Consider the following 17,291-nt stretch of genomic DNA (forward strand, 5'->3'; position numbering starts at 1 on the left):
AATGACTGGACTCATAGCTTCCCCCTAGTCCCTTAGCCGCTATCTTATCTGTTCCATTTATGTGAATACAGGATTTTAAGTCCCGTCATATATAGTTGAGAAAATGGATGAGCTACATTAATAGTTTCAAGAAATGCCTCGGCTCTCATAGGGTTTTTTAATGACTCAGAAGAATCAATAGTCACATTCCATGAGACTTCAGAGAATAGCATAAGAGACATGAACCATTGGCATGTGACTATTTTAAAACTCACAGTATGTGCTAAACTACATAGTGCTGGCAAGCTGTCTCAACTCAAGATCCCAGAGGTGCAACCCTCAGCATTAGACTTTGAGATCTTGTATCTTCTTCGCTACGTCCGACGGCGTAGCAGCTGGTTTTGCACTCGGCTTCCCCTTTAGCTTCTGGGAGGTGCTATCCTTTGGTAGATCCCTTGTATAGGGAATAAACTCTGGCGCACCCGGTATATATTTTCGCAGAGGCTCGGGAACATTAATACCCTGCATCTAGATAGTTAGTCTTTTGATACAAAACCCAGAGATATAAGAGAGAAGATATTGCCCACATTTTCCGTTTGGTAATTTTCCAAGATGCAGCAGAGTGTCCGTTCCGTGGCACAGAGAGTGGCATTCAGAGCATGCACATAGGATTTCCTTGTGTCGGTCGTCTTTTTGGCACCATACCGGATATCCAACTCTCGTGATTGATAATCGGTGCAGTTAGAACAAGACACGAGTTCTTTGTATTCACCTTGGAATGGAAACCAAGCTTCGAGGTCGTACTTCTTAGAAGCAGCATTGTTCAAAGCGCCAGACACTATAGCAACAACTCGGTACGGAAGCCCAAGAGACTGATAGAATTCCTCCGAAGTCGCGATCATTTCTTCAAATGCTTGCCACGAGTCTTCTGGCTTGGTTAAGACAAATTGTTCAATCTGCCTCATGTCAGATATCTGCAAGACGAAAAATGGCTCTTCAGCAGTACCTTTTCGAATTGATGGACGCGAAAGATGCCCCATGCATCTTTGCCATGCGCTCCCGCCTCTTTGCGATAACAAGTGCTAAACCCGGCATATCTGATAGCTGTTTAGAGGCTTCGATTTCCAGAAAAGGAACGGTTCGAAACTTACTTGATGGGCAGATCTTTCTCCTGAAGCCACTCCCCTCCATGTAAAGCAGACAATGGCTGTTCAGAAGTCGCAATCAGATATTTATCAGTGGACTTGTCGTCGCTTTCGGTGACTTTGTACAGTTCCTCGTCGAACTGTTCAAGCTGCGCAGTTTTTGCCATGACATCTCTAAGCATGAATTGTGGTGGCTGGTTTGGCTTATAGCCTTTCTTCCAAAGAAACTCCAGGCCATAGTTCACCAACGCGAGATTGAGGAACAGCCCATAGCCAGTCAGGCAATATCCGCGGTGACCGACAACTTTGACACCACGTTCCGGGTCGTAGCCATCCAAACGAGTGAGCACTTCATGGTGCGATAAGCAGTCGCGCTTTTCCACCACCACGTTCTCCGGCGCCCACATCCTAATCAGCGCATTATCTTCCTAGAATTCATAGATCAGTAATCATTGACTTCTCCTGCTTGTCGATTTAAATATCAAAGCAGAGGTCATACCTCATTGTTGCTCACAGGGACTGACTCATGAACATAATTTCCGATTCTCTTAATCTTTTTGTCGCGTTCGGCTTCCTTCTCAATCGCAAGGTCGTCAGCTTCTTTTCTGCGCCTCTCAAGCTGAGCTTTCTGCTCTAGCAGATCAGTCGCATCCTCCTTGTTCTAAGCTATGTCAGAAAACTGGAAAAATCCATGAAGACATTGGTTTCCCAGGACTGCTGGACCAACCTTCTTTTTCCTTCCTATTTCTTTCAGCAGTGCGTTGAGTTGAGAGCCAAGCTGCATAGCTTCAAAGCGCGCTGTAGGAAAGCATAGAAATTAGCCATCGCATACAATAATTGACCAATAGAGCCATACCATGTCGGGCGTCTTCGAATAATTTCAGGACCTCATCGACTATCTCTTCAGAGGCGAATCGACGACGCTGACTCTCCTTGATTTTGTTTGGGTCTCCACCGCGATCGGTGACAAAATCATTGAAATCCAGCATATCGGTTCAGATAGTGTATGATGCGAGGAAAGTGCACTCTGCTGCTGTTGCTAGGAAAATCTTCAATATCAAGTATCTCCTGAGGAGACAATCTTTTTGTGACTTAGAACTAGAACAACAGAGGGGCAAAAATCCAGCACACGTTTACAAGTGCGTAGAACCAAGGAATGAGGGGCACTACTTTGCTGTGGAGCATTACTCGGTGTAATATTACAAAGTCATACACAGGCACGTAATTTTCACCAAACGACGAAATACTGCAATAATAACAAATAAATACTTCAGATGACATATTTCACCTCGATACATAGAGCAATGAAAACAAAAAGCACACCAAAAAGGGGGGCCCATGTTGGTTTTGAAAAGGAGATCTATGGCATCGGAGCGTTCATAGCAAATCCCAAGGAAAAAAAAATAAAAATAGAAGAAAAAAACCACCCCAAGCACCAGCCGTTTATAGACAGAATGAATATAGAAGTATTCTTGTAAAATCCCTCAGAGGAACAGCCTCGCAGCGCACGTAAATAAAAAGACCGGACATAGACATCGGGTAGGATTTATATACCCAGTTTGTGAGAAAGCTGTCGTGGATATGCCCCATTCGAGCTCTTCGACATCAGGTCACTAAACGTTTCAAGTCCCAAACCCACCTTTCATCCATGCCTTGTTAATGTTGATCTCCGATATTCGTCCTACATAACAGAGCATTTGCTGCCCCCTGTCGGCTGGGACGGATTTTGGGATTTCTCGATCTCGCCAATCATCAGATCGAAAGCCTTAGCAACATTGTAATCAAGGCGAGCACTGGCCTCGGTGAAAGCACAGTGAAACTGCTCGCTTAGTTGTCGACCTTCCTCCAGAGACACCTGTCGCTGATCGGGCTTAAGATCACTTTTGTTTCCGACAATCACCAACGGCACCCAGTCTGCACCCTAGATTATACGTCTCAGTACCACCAGTGCCGTGAATTCGACTTCAGCTAGCCAGCCTTACCAGATGATTCAATATCTTCTCCCTGATGACGGTGACCATATCAAATGACTGGCGAGAAGCAACCGAATACACAATCATATATCCATGGATTCCAATGAAGTGTTTCGAATTCAGGATGCTATATTCGTCCTTTCACAAGTTTTAGCGTAGCCACTTAATTTGTTGTGGATTACCTCGCTACCTGTCCAGCAGTATCCACGATCTCTGTTGCAAAGTCTTGGCCCTTATGCTTAATTATCCGACTGAACGTGTTTTCAATCGTCGGATAATAACTCTCCACAAAGTGATGATCGACGAAGCGAACGGTGAGAGATGACTTTCCTTGAAGAAATTGTTAGCAAGTACCAGACTAATATGGTATACAAGCCTCCCAGCTTTCTGGTATAACTTAAAGGAGCCTTGATAGATAGGGCAGCTTTTTATCTCATACCGACGGACCGACTGCCAACAATGGCTATCTTTCGCTGCTTTGGCGGCGCAGGCATTTTGCCGCATTTACTCAGACGTTAATGACCAAAACGACTTCCGAGGACCCACGTCGGCTGTGCTGTTGACAGGCGCTGAAGCCAGAGCAAAGGGTTACTGCAACGTTCCGAATGCTGTCCGCAACTAGTGAAGACTGGCTAGAGGAAGGAAATGATTATCCAATACACAAGCATATGTAATTTTAAGAGGCTCTCTCACACAATGACGGGGTCGGCAAAATATCCCTGCGTTTATTAATCAGATACAATTGAGCAACAAAAGAGGGTGATGCCGTTGTCGCTGGGCTTTCTTTCACCCTCGAAATGAACTAGGTGGAGTTCGATGATGAAATGAGAGCGGGTTACGGAGTACGGAGTAGGTAGGAAAGGAACCAAAGGCACTAGCTAATAGCTGCCTGCAGGTTGGTGGTGGGCGGCAAGAGCCTAGAAGCCTAAGGAGGACGACTCCCCAAGGACGGCGCCACCCACAATTCTACTCTGTATCTTACTCCGTAAATGGGCTATTTTCTTTCACCACATTTCTTGCCCCCACGTAGTTCTCTGCTATGTAATGCCTCACCAATAGTGGGTAGGTTTCCTAAGTTTGGTGTGGTATACTCTGAACTTACCTAGGCGTCAACACGAGTGCCGACTCAGCGATTTGTGCTTTTTGTTTTGTACTGTATATGTTTTGCATAATAGAGAAAATCATCATGAGATACCCGGAGGATTGCTTGAAGAACTGTCAATCTTAAGGATACCTGCGCATATTCCCGCTGTATCATCCAGAACCTGGCAGACCCACGACCTTCATCAATCTGGGACATAACATGTATATATGGACAGGTGGTTCGCATTATCGGATATGCCTTCGAACCGCTGAGTTTCGATTACAATGGGCTGTGCAGGTCATTCTGTTTTGCAGACCTACATGCCCCTGTGAGATAATCTAAACGCCCGCTTCAGTTCCTCGGATTTGACTCAAAATTCCCTGCAGTCTTGATGTAAATTCTATTAGGGGGTCTTTCTCTGATTGGGATTGATGTAATTCCTCGTCAACTTTCCGATGATAATGCAGGAATTCATCCACAGTAGCGAGGACCCGGGCTAGACCTGTGCCCCCCAGCGAAATGCTGAGACAAGAGCGAATCTCCATATCAAGACACAGAGTACAGAGTAGAATAGATAAATATCCAAAAGCAACGTTGGAGTGCGTTTGGACAACAGAATCAGCCTGATATATATATGTCAGGAAAGAAGATCGAGAAATAGGGGATGATCTTACCTCGGATATGGTTTCCAAACCCACAGAGAACAAATGGAGAAGGTGTTCCAGCAGAGAGCGGGAATCGATCTCCAGGGTAAAGATAATCTTTCTTGATGTCTCACTTTCCTCCGTCAGATTGATCAAGGCACCAAGAGCCAAGATTACTATATCAAGTGAATCTTTTTTCTCGCCGATGAAATCTCCAGATGCCATTTGGAAATTTGTCAAGACAATTTCGACTAGGCCCCTGACGAGCTCGGTATTGGCAAAGTCCTCACAAAGTGATGGGTTATTGTTGGTGACGTTCAAAATAAGCCTGAGGTGCAGAATCAGGAGCTGTTTAGAACGACCTTCCTTCAAGACACCCAGAGAGGACAGCAGATGACTAGTTTGGGCAAGTGGTTTCAGGGCATTCTGATGATCGTCTCCAATCGAGCTAGACAAAGTCGTGTGCGCCTCAAGGATTGACAAAGTTGATTCCAAAATCAGAACATCTTTCGAGATAGAGTCAAGATCTTTGGCAAGCAAAGAATGTTTCAGAAGCAACTGTGTCAGCTCAGACACAGCAACATCAGGAAGAATGTCTGCAATCTCTCCTCTTTCTCGAAATTTCCGTGTGGTTAACTGCATAGAACGAAGCAACATTCGTTGTGGAGAAAGCCATGACGGTAACTGATCGGTCAAGACTGTAGACTTGCGAAGGTGAGAGGACAGATCACGTATGGCCGCTTGATTCGCTCTAGAGAGACCGTATCGACGCTGCGCCACGAGCGTTGAGATATCTTCATCCATCGCGAGCAACGACGGTATCATGGTCAAAATCCTTGGCCAAAAAGTCATCGTCACAGTGGAAGGTACAGCACCGATACAAAGGATCAAACCATACGCGCAGATTACGAGATAAGATGAAATGGCATCAAGTTGAGGTGTGATGCAACTAGCTAAGCGCCGGAAAGATCCACTTTCAACAAAGCGTCGTGCAAACTGGCGGTCGGAGAGCTTCTCACAGAGTTGGATTAAGCCGTCTCGTCGAGCAGACACTGAATTAGCGGCATCCTCAACATCTTCAAAGATAGAGTCAACGATTCCTTGGAATCGAGCATTCCCCCCAGCTTGTCGAAGCTCATGAATGCTTCTGACTGATCCAAGCCCGCTGATTTCGTCGCTCCCGATGGATGGAGTTGAATTGGCCGGTTCTAGTCGACCATATATGGGTTGAGGCAACTCAGCCTGGGTGTCTTCGGAAATATCAATGTTGCTTAGAAACGATCGCTGGCGTGCATATGTAATTTTTGAACCGCCCGACCGAGATGAGAGATTTGTATTTGCGATTCGGTCAGCTTTTTTATGGCGCGATTCAAGGGGCTGGTGCAGTATCCGACGACTTTCAGTCAGAAAATCGTCCGAAGCCATATCGGCATCATCGGCTTGAGATGACGTGGGTAACTGATCATTCTCATCAGAGTCAGCAGATGGATCCCTCCACCTGGGATCATGTATACCCAAGGAGTCCACCAGTCTCCTACGGGTGGAAGAGCCTTCTCGAGGTTCAGTAACAATATCTGCAGATGGCATGGGTGTTAAGGAATGGTATTTGTCTAGTTCAGAGTTTTCTGAACATGTTAGATCAGACAATTGCCGTTGTGGCCCCGAATGACCATCAACAGGGCCTATGTCTTTGAAATCCATGTTGGAACTCCTTTCGCGGTATGGATAGTCGGGACGTAAAGAAGGCGTAGTCAATTCGAGACCACCTGGGTCGAATTTGACATCGGAAGTCTTCGATGAAACCCGGTATCCAGCCGATAACTTTTGGGAAATACTATCAGGTTGAGCCGGAATTTCCAGGTCTCTCCTTGTGCCTTTTGTCTCAGTGAGTGATAACCTACTGCGAACACTGGACTCTGACTCGGGATTCGATTGAATATCAACTGAAGGATAATTAGTATCCGTCAAATAATTTGCAGGATATGTCTTCGTCTTACATGCTCCAAGAACGTTGTGTGGCCTTTTTGGAGACTGACATCGGGTAGCTGAGCTGAAGACGCCGTCCTTCTGATGTATCTGTTCTTTGTTTCCGGTCAACATTCTGCGTCTCTTTGGAGTTCTCAAGTTCTGCTGCCTATCGTCACTGGAAAGAGCGAATTCATCATTCGTCGCCCTCTCCTCGGAACTGTGAATTGAGCGATGTGCAATCTTGGGAATGGGATGCGTTTCGCGACGATTATGATCCATTTCTGGTATTTGTGGTTGCGACTGCAGTTGAAATTGAGAACTCCCACCAAAGCTATTTCTGGGGCCTTCAATGGGTGCGCCCTGTTGCGACTGGGATTTCCTGTGTATCTGCTTCTTCGACGATTTCCCGTACGTCATCAGCTTGCGACGGCGTTCAGGCGCACTCCCCTCCATCTTTGGTCAAATTCGTGCCAACTTTTTAAGTTATGCCTGTGAGCAAGATTGGCAGAGCGGCGGACTTCGGAAGCACTACTAGCGAGAAAGATGCTTTCTAGGGAGCTCGTAAGGTGACATGATTAGCCAACGAAGTTCTGGAATTTCGGAATGCCTCGAAAGAACCGCGCAGTCTCATGAGGATCGCAAAGAGGCTTCCATGAGCGACCTCCAGACTGTCACTAGTATTGGCATTAACTCATAATACCTGCACGTGGTTGATATCTGTTCATTCCTTCCTTGATGCGTTTGAAAGTTTCTCTTGGTTTTGACGGAAGTCGTCATGAATGGAGTGGAGACTCGTTGCAGTTGCCATATGAGCAGGGTTGTTACACCATTTCAACAGTAAATAGTAGATTATTAACAGAGAAATGAGCTCCTTATCATGGATGGACATCTCACATCCAAGAGGCTAATAATAAGTTCGGAGCCATTGGCCATCAGACGAGCGTAGGGACTAGGACCTCCGGCAGCCTGTAGATCTCGCCATTCTACAGAAAACATTCTAGGAAGCACAATAACCTTCTGACAAGCTGTACAAAACTGTGAGCATATGACAGATGTGATCTTGGCAATCATTCCATTGATCCGTTTAGTCAGAAATCAAGGCATATCATACGTGCTCAGATTAAGCAGTATTACTACTTACCTGCAAAGAAAAATTTATGTGTCTTGCTATCACCCTGCGAAGTACATCTCAGTCCACCTTTCCCCAATTGTAAGGAATACCAAATGTATATTTGTCTAAATTGCTTGTCCACATAGACTTATTTGAGCCATTATATTTTCTCTAGTGTCTTCCCATATCAAGCAGATGGGACTTAAGTGCATCCTCAGGTTCTTCTTAAGAATAATCTAGATTGAAGGACCAGTACGACATCGAGATGTTTTTCCAGCTCTAAATAATGTGATCAAATATTGCGCCTCCATTCGAGCCTAGTCCAACTGCGTGGTTGACTGGAGGAGCTCAGGAAGGCATGCACGCATGTCCATGTGTAGATGTCTTTTCTGGTGTTCTACTAAAACTCCGTGGGGTTTGCCCAGCGGCTCTGTCCTTTTACTTGTCTATAACGATCTTGGACTTTGATCACCCTACCCTATGCTCAGCTATAATGGCTACAGAGAGGGTTGAACATATTCCTTCGCCTGCCCAAGGTGTAGGACCATTCTACCGACCTGATGGAGAGAAGCCAACAGCAACGGTGTCGAAAGATGTCTCCTATGAGAATGTTCATGTTCTGCCTCAAACCCCCCAATTGATAGCGCTTCTAACGTAAGGACCGCAATATATATATTTATTTAAATCGAAAATTGAATGTTCATACTGACCCTATTGAAGAATGATAAGGGACCAAAGAACCGGGCGCGCTGACTTCATATTCTACTCAAACCGCATAATTCGCCTTCTGGTCGAAGAGGGCCTGAACCATCTGCCTGTTGTGGAACAGACCGTCACGACACCTGTTGGCCGATCTTATTTGGGAGTCAAATTCCAAGGGAAGATTTGTGGCGTCTCTATCATGAGGGCAGGAGAAGCTATGGAACAAGGACTGAGAGATTGCTGTCGATCAGTCCGCATCGGGAAGATATTGATTCAAAGAGACGAAGAGACTTGCCGCCCGAAGCTTTTCTATGAGAAGCTCCCCGCTGATATTGCGCATAGATGGGTCCTTCTTCTGGACCCCATGTTTGCAACAGGTACTTATTTTATTCATACTGTCTGTCCCTGTCGCTAAATTTGGACTAGGTGGCTCTGCAACGATGGCTGTCGAAGTTTTGAAATCCAAGGGCGTACCAGAAGAGCGTATTCTTTTTCTGAATCTTATAGCCAGTCCTTCTGGAGTTGCAGATTTCGCTGAACGGTTTCCAAAACTCAGAGTGGTGACAGCCTTTATCGACCAAGGATTAGACGAAAAGAAGTATGTGAACTGAAGAACGCCACCTCCAATTAGATTATTGACTAATATTCCACCAACAGATATATCATTCCAGGCCTCGGTGACTTCGGTGATAGATATTACACTTTATAGATTCGTACAGAACGTCATCTCAACCGATACGGTCAGTGGAAACGAAAGAATAAGCAACACAAATTGCGCACCAGTACCGAAGCGGATTGATTCTCCTGAAAACGGTCTTGACCCTCGCCCTTTCCCATTGCTTTCAATAAGGGCCGCTCTGAAGTCCCCAAGTCAAGTTATGATGATGGGTTGGGCGGGTGAAGAACATTAACATCCTTGAGCTGTGGACACCCCTAGTGGTGAAGAAATCTCAGGGCCTCTGGATTCAGGATGTATGCACTCGTGGCAGGAACAATATTTCCTCTAGTGCTTCTCGAAGATGGGAAATGGATTGATTGCCTTGGACGCCGTTCATTACATTCACATACAAGAAATCAGTAATTGTCATCTTCGTAAGGATCATCCACGTTGCCATGTTCCACGGCCTGCGTTGGGGAGACTGGTGAGCCTCGAGAACGTACGCCGTGGGAATCGCTTTGTTCGTATTTATTTGCAGTCGTTTTGGCAACTGCATCACATGCATCGACCCAGTCTGAATACACATCGACAGCAGCAGAGAGATCTAGAAATATGAAAGATATTAGTGACGTTAATGATGACTATTGACTCAGCGGAGGCTCACAGTTTATACCAGTCTGGAAGCGTTGACCACAGACCTTGCATGACAAATTGCCCAGACCTAGCTTCTTATCCAGCTTTACTACCACAGAGTTTTCGTGATTACAGAAGAGACACGCAAACGTCGTCGGCAGCGGTTCTCTCTGGCGAAGCAGTCAGTACAATTGGCATGCATGGAAACCGAATTACTTTCTTTCTTGGGACCTTGAGGTTTCCTGCTCGACTTCTTCCGTTTACCCTGGAAACATTGTCAGTAAGACAGTCTCCCAGGCACAAGTCGCGAGACAGAAAGAACTGTAATTCACTTCTTACCATGATGGATATTCAAACAGCTTCTCAAGAGATGTGTCTCCTCTTCTGCTGAAAACTTGTTGTTAGACAAGGCAATCACCATAAAAGTATTCCAATGGCGCTAAGAGGCAATGTATGGCCAGAATTGCCACGTATTATGTTAAACCAACATAAATGCATCCAAAACGCATGCAATAGAAGAGAACGACTAGATGCAGAATTTGAAAAATAAGCTAACTTCACACTGCGTTTCGCATAAGAGAGGGACATGAAGGGCGTAGGCCGACTTGTACATGGTACAACTAGGGTTTAGAGATTTATTCATGATGATCATGAGAATGGGAGTATCCCTTCCAGACTAAGCGAAAATCGCATACCTAGTTAGTCGATAAATGCTTCCACTGTCCAAGTCCTCTTATAAGGTGCAGAAAACTGCGTAATACAATTGCGATAGTAGTAGTACGGTAGACTGGCTGGCAGTTCAAACATTCAAGTCTGCATCTGCAAGTGCAGCCACTTTGTCAGCTGGGAGATCCACAGTCGATCTTAGCCCACTCATAAAATCATGTGGGTCTAGCCACATGACATAAGCCAGTACGATTATGTAAGGGTTGTGTTAGGGCGGAGACCTCGCTTAGCTGACATCTGTGTGCGATTTTTTGAATCCCGTGTTTCGCACCACCGATCGGCACCTTCAACCGTCTCGACTCGAACTCACGGCAAGTCTGCGATAAAATAGTCTGTCTTCTGCTATAGCGAGATAGACTCGAGTCGCAATCATGGCTGTTGGAAAGTAAGGCGCTCCGCATACATTTTTCTCGATCGGATCTCCGCACACAATGCTACCTTGCAGCATGAAACAGAAATTATTAACCCTGTCTTTTTTCTCAGGAACAAGCGCTTGTCGAAGGGTAAGAAGGGCTTGAAGAAGAGGACTGTTGATCCTTTCTCTAGGAAGGATGAATACTCTGTCAAGGTTTGCTGCTTCCCGGCTCTCTCTCGGGACTATTCTAACGACTATGCAGGCCCCCTCAACCTTCCAGATTCGAGAGTATGAACCTCCTTGTTGAGTTAACCTTCGAGATTTACTGACAAATCATCAATAAAGTGTGGGAAAGACGCTCGTCAATCGGACTACTGGTCTGAAGAACGCCAATGATTCACTGAAGGGACGAATCTTTGAGGTCTCGCTCGCTGATCTGCAGAATGACGAGGATCATGCCTTCCGCAAAATCAAGCTCCGCGTGGATGAGGTCCAAGGCAAGAATTGTCTCACCAACTTCCACGGCTTGGACTTCACGTCAGACAAGTTGCGATCTCTGGTTCGCAAATGGCAGACTCTGATTGAGGCAAACGTGACTGTGAAGACTACTGATGACTACCTCCTTCGTCTCTTCGCCATTGCCTTCACGAAGAGGCGCCCGAATCAGATCAAGAAGACAACCTACGCTAGGTCGTCCCAGATTCGTGCTATTCGGAAGAAAATGACCGAGATCATCCAGCGTGAAGCGTCTAGCTGCAGCCTTTCTCAGCTTACGACCAAACTCATTCCAGAAGTCATTGGTCGCGAAATTGAAAAGTCTACCCAGGGCATTTATCCCCTCCAGAATGTGCGTAAAACTCCACTATCAGGACTCTTGAGGTTGGGACGTTTAGTTAACCTGCGCTGTTGATAGGTTCACATTCGCAAGGTCAAGCTTCTCAAGGCCCCTAAATTCGACCTGGGTGCGCTGCTGAATTTGCATGGAGAATCGACAACGGACGACAAGGGTCATAAGGTCGAGCGGGAGTTCAAGGAGCAGGTTCTGGAGAGTGTCTAATGCCAGATAATGTGGTTCATTTTCCTCACAGCAGCCTATCACCCCGCGTCAATGCTGTTCCTCCGTGCTACAAGACATACCAGAAAGCATGTATGTATGGGTATTTCGGAGAGACTTGCGGACTAGTGTCCTCAGTAGAAAAGGCACATTTGAAGATTGAATTCCATATGTCTTGATTTTACACTAGAGTTCATTCGTACTGCTTGACTAGGGGTTTCAATTTAAACATTTGCCGCCTAGTTTGGGTCCAAGGAAGACTCGGTAACTCAACCCTGTAAAGTTCAATCTGGACAGGCATATATAAAAATTCTTGCATAAAGCTGTTAGCTCTGTCAAGGATACGGCTAGCATTTTGCAGGCACTATCTCACTGAGTGCCATACCATCCTATTCCTAAAATGTCTATTGTTAGAACTTGGATACTGTCACATTCCTGCTTGGCATACGCCGTTTATTGTGGCCTTACCCCACATGATCTTTTAGTCTGTTAAACTAACTTTATAGTTCTAGTTTTATTCTTATTTAGTCCATCTTCTTTATAACACTTATATTAAATAATTACATAGTATTTTCCCTTAAGCTATACTATTCTAGTATCATGTCTAGTTGAATAGAGGGGTTCGGCATGCCCGCTTGGAGCAAGTCCTCATTAAGAATACTATATTAGGTAAGCAATAATTACTGTGTTAGTTTGGTATAGTATTTGGTAATTTCTCAAAAAGGGTGGAGTTTACTACACCCCTGGGGGTTATTCTTTTGACCCCTTAGGGGGGTCCAATGATGCAGAACTCGATATCAAGAAAACAGATGTCTTCTTCTGGCCTGTCGCATCTCTGCAACCGTTGGAGCCTACCTATGAGCATACCTATGAGCCTACCTACAAGCCTTACTATGAGCCTTACTATGAGCCTTACTATGAGCCTTATCCCCTTGGCTGGTGAGAAAGGTGGTCAAATTAGCGCCTTGGCATTGATTATGGAATTTGATTGGGTGATGTACTCACCGCCCTTATAAGCTTTGTAATATCAGGCAGAATCAAAACATACCTGCCACATACACTAAAAAGCAGTGTATGTAATTATGTATATTCACCAATAGATCCTGAATAAAATGCACTAATTTGACCACCCTTCTCACCAGCCAAGGGGATAGAACCCTACAGGCCTTACCATAGGCCTCACCATATACTGAAGACTAGTTATAATAGTTATTTTATTAAATTCTAATACTATTATTTCTTGGCGCGATGACCAAGCCCAGTGGGTAAATTAATTATTTACTGGAAAGAGGAGAAATGAAGCCATATTAATTACTATATTGAACCTATCCAGAGAATGCTTCGAGATTAGAAGGAATTAGGAGCTAGAGGTAGGCTCTAGGCTTATATATATATCTAATAGGGTAGGCTAACTTAGATATATAGGCTGTAGGAGCTAACCCTAGTTATTATTATTATTATTGTTGTTGTTGTTGTTGCATTCCTTACTCTAATGTTAGCTCCTAAAGGGCCATACCAGGGGCAGCTGACTAATGATTTGCGAAAAGCCATATAAATAGCCTTACTAAATTATATATAGAAAGATAGGCAAATAATCTAGGGTTCCCAGTCCTAGAAAGGATCCTAACTAATTTAAATCAGCTGGTGGGAGGTATTAAAAAGTAGGGGTCATAATATGGTAAAATGGTATTACCCCTATATGCTCTGTTTCATCTGTTACTGCTAGGGATAATAGACCCAACTAGAATGAGGCTCCATTAGGGGCTTAGTTCTAACTATATATGTGGCCTATAAGGCTTATAAGCTAGAGCAGATTATATAGCAGTGTTGTAGCATGGCTGGATAAGGCAGTAGGAGTTGGCAGAATGTGAGGGTTGAGACCCAAAGAGTGTAACAGTTAGCAGTGATTCACTATTACAAGCCATATACAAGATACAAGGTCTTGCAGCAGTGCACATGCATGTGCTGCTCTAAATACCTTTTTGTTAACACAGATAGCTAGGCTTCACTATGGCCAGTTGTCACTCTATGGGGGCTCTACAGGCTTTATAGGGGCTCCTTTCTAGGGGCTTACTAGGGGTTTAATAGGCTTTATAATGGCTTAGGCTTCATGGTCATTCCTTTATAGGGGCTTAATAGACTTTGCAGGGGCTTCTTCATAGAGGTTCTATGGTGAAGTGGATGGAGTCAGCCAAGTCATCAAGCTGCTGACTAAGCACATTGGGTTGATGCCTCAGGCAGGAATAGAGCAGAAAAATGTAACTGAGGAATGCTAATAATCATGTACATAAACCATCAATACCTCCTACTTAGATAGTTCGTTTCTCAATTAACCAACTCCTTACTAATACTACTATATCTTCATAACCTATAGTGTTTTTCACTGGGTTATAAGCCTGGAGTGGCTCTAAACTATAGTTAAGTTACTTACCACTAATGCTGACATGATCAAATAATTATGGAACAGGTCAAAAGCCTCACTGATCATATATAGGTCAAAACAAATTATACTGCAAATCACTCTGTATCTGACAGAAGAGACACCATGGCATCGAATTTGCAGATCAGACTGGCATTGTAAAAAAATTTTTTCTCTATACAGAGTACTTCTGCTTGTCCAGACCAATCAGAAGCAAGCTCAACAGAGATCCATGACATAAATACTTATTACTCACCCATCCAAAATGTCTCCCAACAACACTCAGACTCATTATCACTTTCATGAACAACCTACTCAGGCCCACTATCTTACCTTGCTTCTTAAATCCCTATTATTTTCTTTCTATCTATACCTACCTTAATGCTAATAAAGGGGTAGGAACTATTTAGATCTAATATAAAAGATACTAAATATCTCTTATTAACTCTATTATCTAATATAGTTACTCATTTAATACCCTTAATACCTCTACCTAATAATCTCTTTAGTTTTAAAGTTTAGATACCTCTTAGAACTCTAGAGTAAGATAGGAATATATTAGAATTAAACTATGTATCTCTAAGTACTAATTACATGGATTAATAAGAGTTAATAAATATAGTTAAACATAGAGTTATATAAAATAATACATATAAGAAAGGTAGTATAATTAGTAAGCTAAATAAGATAAATAATAAACTAATAAAATAGAGAGTATTAGTAAATAATATTATAAATAATATAGAATAATAAATTATAAATATTAGAAGAATGTAGAGTTTTAAGGAATTATTTAATTTTAATATTAATTAGTAACTCTTTAAATATAGACTATATAATTATAAGATACCCTTTATAGAAGGGAAGGAACTAGTTTATAAATAGATCTATTAATTATTAGAGAAAGAGATATATAAGTATTTAAGGAATATATTAATAAAAACTTAAAAAAGGATATATTTAATATTTAATATTATTAATAAGATACCTTATCTTATTTATAATAAGATATAAATTTATAACTTTATATAATTTATTAAATATAATTATAATCGAGGATTAATATTTACTATTATTAATTATAGAAATTAAGATAAAATATAAGGAACTAAATAGTTTATAAAATTTAATATTATAAATATATAATCAACTTTAAAGGCAAAGAATAAAAAATAATTTTTTAATAAAATTTAGATATTTTAAAAACTTAGCTATGCCTTCTAGGTTAACTAATATACTGGTAAAATTTTAATAATATATTTAGTATTATCTAAATACCTATTTAACTTTATTATAGCTTACTTAGATAATATCCTAATATTCTTAAAAATACTAGAAGAATATATTTACTATATATAATTAGTATTAGGGAAGCTATAAACTATAAAACTACAATTTAAACAAAAAATATAAACTATATTTAAGAAACTAATTAGGATATTAGATTATAATAGAGGGAATTTAAACTAATAAAAATAAGGTTTAAGTAATTAAGGAATAGCTAATATTAAAGAACCTTAAGGAATTATAATTATTTACTCGATCAATTAATTACTATTAATAATACATTAATAGATATATTAAAATCATAAAAGATAAATTACTATAACATTAATTCTAATATAATACAATCTACATTTACTAATAATAATTAAAACTAATATTAGATTTTACGATAAGAATAAGAATAATATAACTTAGATTAAATAAAGGAAAGGCGACTAATATTAGATTTTACGATAAGAATAAGAATAATATAACTTAGATTAAATAAAAAACAATAATTTACTATATTCTATTTATAAAAGACGATTAATAGAACTTAATTAAGATTTATAAGAATTATTAGCTATAGTATTGGTCTTTTAATATTAAAGAGTACATAAAAAGAGTAAAATATATAATTAGAATAATTATAGATTATAAAAATCTTACTTATTTTAATAAAACTAAAGTATTAATAAGAAAATAAGATAATTAGAAATATTTATAAATTATAATTTTATTATTAAATATTATAAAAAAAATAAATTAATATACTTAATAGATAAGTAAACCATAAAAAACGAGTTTAGAAATTAGAATACTTTTATAATAATTATTAAATAAGACTAATATTTATATTATTAGGTTATTACTCTTATAGCTATAATTAAGATTGAGGAAATATTATTTATAAATAAACTTATTTAAGAAATAATATAAAATATAATAATTTAATATTCAAAAACTTTATAGATAATAAAAACCCAATTAAGGATAATAATAAGATTATAATCTTATATATTATAAAAGTTATAAGTAATTTAAATATACTATAATCTATTAATATATAAACATATTAGATTGAAGAAAATAATAAATCTTAAAGAACCATTATTTTCTAAACATATAATAAATGGTTAAATAATATATTAAGAAATATAACTTATATTAATAGAAATAACGAATGAGATATTAATTATATAAAAAGGCAGAAAGTAAGGCTATAGAAATTATGTAATTTTATCTATAATATTAACTAAGATATTAATTATAAAGGATAATAATATAGATAAAGGAAAAGATAAAATTAACTAAGGGATCATCTAAGAAGGATAATAATAGAAATAAAGAGGATATTAATGATTTAGAAGTTATAAAAGGATATATACTCTTATACTTATATCTAGTCTTCTCTTAATTGTATTTAATTATAATTTTATATTTTATTAATTGGAGGGTTAATAAGACTATAAACTACTATTATATACTCTATATGTCTGTTACGAACCAACAAAACAGGAGGCTGTCCAACACAGCAATGCATGATGAGACATGACCCCGCAAGGCAGACAAGG

The 17,291-nt window shown here is 40.7% G+C and overlaps 5 protein-coding genes across 5 annotated transcripts; 2 read left to right on the forward strand and 3 right to left on the reverse strand.

Moving 5' to 3' along the window:
• Positions 1-324: 324 nt before the first annotated feature.
• Positions 325-2,113, reverse strand: VTN77DRAFT_919 (uncharacterized protein; the record flags this gene model as incomplete). The annotated part of the gene is made up of 7 exons (XM_069425770.1): positions 325-501; positions 567-935; positions 986-1,076; positions 1,131-1,552; positions 1,624-1,785; positions 1,852-1,922; positions 1,981-2,113. The coding sequence occupies 7 exons, from the start codon at positions 2,111-2,113 to the stop codon at positions 325-327; spliced, it is 1,425 nt and encodes a 474-aa protein (XP_069280400.1).
• A 692-nt stretch (positions 2,114-2,805) lies between these two features.
• VTN77DRAFT_920 (uncharacterized protein) lies at positions 2,806-3,591 on the reverse strand (the record flags this gene model as incomplete). The annotated part of the gene is made up of 4 exons (XM_069425782.1): positions 2,806-3,045; positions 3,107-3,235; positions 3,288-3,427; positions 3,537-3,591. 4 exons carry the CDS (start codon positions 3,589-3,591, stop codon positions 2,806-2,808), a joined length of 564 nt encoding a protein of 187 aa, XP_069280401.1.
• A 928-nt stretch (positions 3,592-4,519) lies between these two features.
• Positions 4,520-7,246, reverse strand: VTN77DRAFT_921 (uncharacterized protein; the record flags this gene model as incomplete). The annotated part of the gene is made up of 3 exons (XM_069425793.1): positions 4,520-4,804; positions 4,856-6,768; positions 6,823-7,246. 3 exons carry the CDS (start codon positions 7,244-7,246, stop codon positions 4,520-4,522), a joined length of 2,622 nt encoding a protein of 873 aa, XP_069280402.1.
• A 1,151-nt stretch (positions 7,247-8,397) lies between these two features.
• VTN77DRAFT_922 (uncharacterized protein) lies at positions 8,398-9,315 on the forward strand (the record flags this gene model as incomplete). Its single annotated transcript, XM_069425804.1, has 4 exons — positions 8,398-8,558; positions 8,625-8,983; positions 9,033-9,204; positions 9,264-9,315. The coding sequence occupies 4 exons, from the start codon at positions 8,398-8,400 to the stop codon at positions 9,313-9,315; spliced, it is 744 nt and encodes a 247-aa protein (XP_069280403.1).
• Positions 9,316-10,994: 1,679 nt separating this feature from the next.
• On the forward strand, positions 10,995-12,035 carry VTN77DRAFT_923 (40S ribosomal protein eS1; the record flags this gene model as incomplete). The annotated part of the gene is made up of 5 exons (XM_069425815.1): positions 10,995-11,008; positions 11,107-11,191; positions 11,241-11,266; positions 11,324-11,825; positions 11,892-12,035. The coding sequence occupies 5 exons, from the start codon at positions 10,995-10,997 to the stop codon at positions 12,033-12,035; spliced, it is 771 nt and encodes a 256-aa protein (XP_069280404.1).
• Between the last annotated feature and the right edge of the window lie 5,256 nt (positions 12,036-17,291).

The sequence above is a fragment of the Rasamsonia byssochlamydoides genome, assembly GCF_041956645.1.
Source record: "Rasamsonia byssochlamydoides strain NRRL 3658 unplaced genomic scaffold VTN77scaffold_11, whole genome shotgun sequence".
NCBI classification, from domain to species: domain Eukaryota; kingdom Fungi; phylum Ascomycota; class Eurotiomycetes; order Eurotiales; family Trichocomaceae; genus Rasamsonia; species Rasamsonia byssochlamydoides.